The following is a 2094-nucleotide window of genomic DNA, read 5'->3' on the forward strand; positions in this document are numbered from 1 at the left end:
CTCCATTGCGTGCATCGAATGCAAAAGAGAAGTGCATTTAAAGTGCGCCAAACTCACGAAGAGTTATTTCATATGCCAAAATTGCAAATCAGAATAATGTTTTCGGGAAGATTTCGCGTCAAAACTATGTATTATTAAATAAAAAAGAAAGATAGATTTCATATTTGTTCATAAAAAATTATTTTAGCATATATTTCGCCGATATTAAACAGTGTCCCAACCCTGACAGCAAGTCCCAACCCTGACTACATTTTTCCTTTTTTTAATTTGTCTATAACTTTTTTTTCAATGGTGCGCGTAGATTCGTCCAACGTTAAACTTTCTTACAATCATCCTAACTTTGAAATAAGACCTCAACATCGAGAAATTTCTAATTCTAACAAAACTTATAGAGCAAAGTCAAAAAGTGTCCCAACACCCTGACGACATTCTCCTATTTAATATATACCATTTCTAAATAAATTATTTTTTGGAATAATTTGCAACTTACAAATGGGGGTATAAACATGAGTCAAGGCAGTATCGTATCCAATTATGTATGTATGTATAGACATATATATTGTATAACCGTATAAAAAAAAGGATAAATAAAGAAAAAAGCAACTATGGTCTAAGACTTGACAATAGTTACGGTAACACCAATTGTCAGGTCGTGATCTTGTCAATCAAACGTTCCCGCGTTAATGTTAATCAAGACTATAGTAAAACTGACTCGAGATGTGGTAAGACTAGATTAGGAACCGAAAAAAACCGTAAACCGAAAATGATTTTATTGATTCAATTACGTTTCATTGATTTTGGTATTAGAAACTTTATAAAATTTAGTTTCGGTTCATCTAAAAAAAGGGTTACGGAACGTCGGAACGGTTTTCGATTTCGATTCCGGCACGGTCCGGATCCCTGCTGTCTACCATATAAATGCTGAATGGTTTTTTTTTTCGAACACCCTGTATATAAAAGGAAGTTCAATTATATTACGTAATATTATCGACTTACCTGGATGGCGATGGTCTTCTGCAGCGTATCGATGGCGTTTTGACAAGGTATTCTCGTGAGTTCTTCATCCCTGAGCGGACTGGGTTCGTCACTGAGCAATGCCCGAACACACTCTTGTGCCGAGTCGCAGATCGCCGCTAGATCGTAACCTCCTTCCAAGGCGAGAACGATCTTGCCATCGGCCAGATTAAGTAACTGTTGTGTCATTCTACCGAAGCATGCCGGGCTGACTTTGTAACCGCCCAACGGCGCCGGATGACCCACAGCCGCATCGAAGCCGGCCGATACGATCACAATGTCTGGATCAAATTCCTTGGCGATTGGCATGACAATCGTACGAAATGCCGCGAGATATTCCGCGTCGCCCATAGGCGGATTCAGGCCACCGGACCACGCCACGTTCACATTGTAGCCGAGTCCCTCGCCAGCGCCGCACTCAGTAGGCCCGCCAGTTCCAGGGAAGAAGTTACCGTCATCGTGTCTGTGTATCGACAGATACAGCACTCGCGGATCATCGTAAAACATCTGTTGAGTACCGTTTCCATGATGAACGTCCTGAAAAAAAATATCAAAATGATATAATATTTTGTCGTACAGTATGTCCGAAAATATTTAAAATCACAGCCTGATCTTGACTATAAATTCGATTGCATTGCTTACTTTCACGGTGTAAAGACATTCAAGTTAAAAATCAAATAACAAGAGGGTAACCACTCAGAAAATATATGTACACCTGGACTTTTGACTTCAAGACTTCATCGAACTTCACTAGACTTTTATGGATATGATTGCTACTTTTCTAAGTCTAAAAACACCGGCGAAATTTTTCAACAAACTTCCGGACGAATGTTTATGTCCAGACAAGGACTTTCAAAAAATTCAATCAAAACTAATGACCTTTTTTTTTGTACAAATTCGACTACATTTTTATTGGACTACGTCGAACTTTAATGGACTTCAGTGGATAATCAGGGCTGGGCATATTTCAAATACTTGTATTTGAAATACAGTATTTGAAATACAATTTGTATTTTGTATTTCAGCGGAACACATAAAAGTATTTTGTATTTTGTATTTCAAATAAATTATTCAATATAT

General features: G+C 37.9%; 1 protein-coding gene across 12 annotated transcripts in view; it reads right to left on the minus strand.

Annotated features, from left to right (window-relative positions):
- Positions 1-727: 727 nt before the first annotated feature.
- Positions 728-2094, minus strand: part of LOC105457976 (histone deacetylase 4) — a 147851-nt gene continuing 146484 nt past the window's right edge. For 7 of the 12 annotated variants that reach the window (XM_011702966.1, XM_011702968.1, XM_011702969.1 and 4 more), the window contains one exon: positions 728-1551. In XM_011702966.1, the coding sequence (XP_011701268.1) occupies positions 985-1551 (567 nt within the window). In that variant the 3' untranslated portion in view covers positions 728-984. The remainder of the gene's footprint in view (positions 1552-2094) is intronic. The other 5 variants (XM_011702973.1, XM_011702970.1, XM_011702975.1 and 2 more) reach the window with 2 other exon arrangements.

Source organism: Wasmannia auropunctata, unplaced genomic scaffold, assembly GCF_000956235.1.
Source record: "Wasmannia auropunctata unplaced genomic scaffold, wasmannia.A_1.0 LD334844.1, whole genome shotgun sequence".
Taxonomy (NCBI): Eukaryota; Metazoa; Arthropoda; class Insecta; order Hymenoptera; family Formicidae; genus Wasmannia; species Wasmannia auropunctata.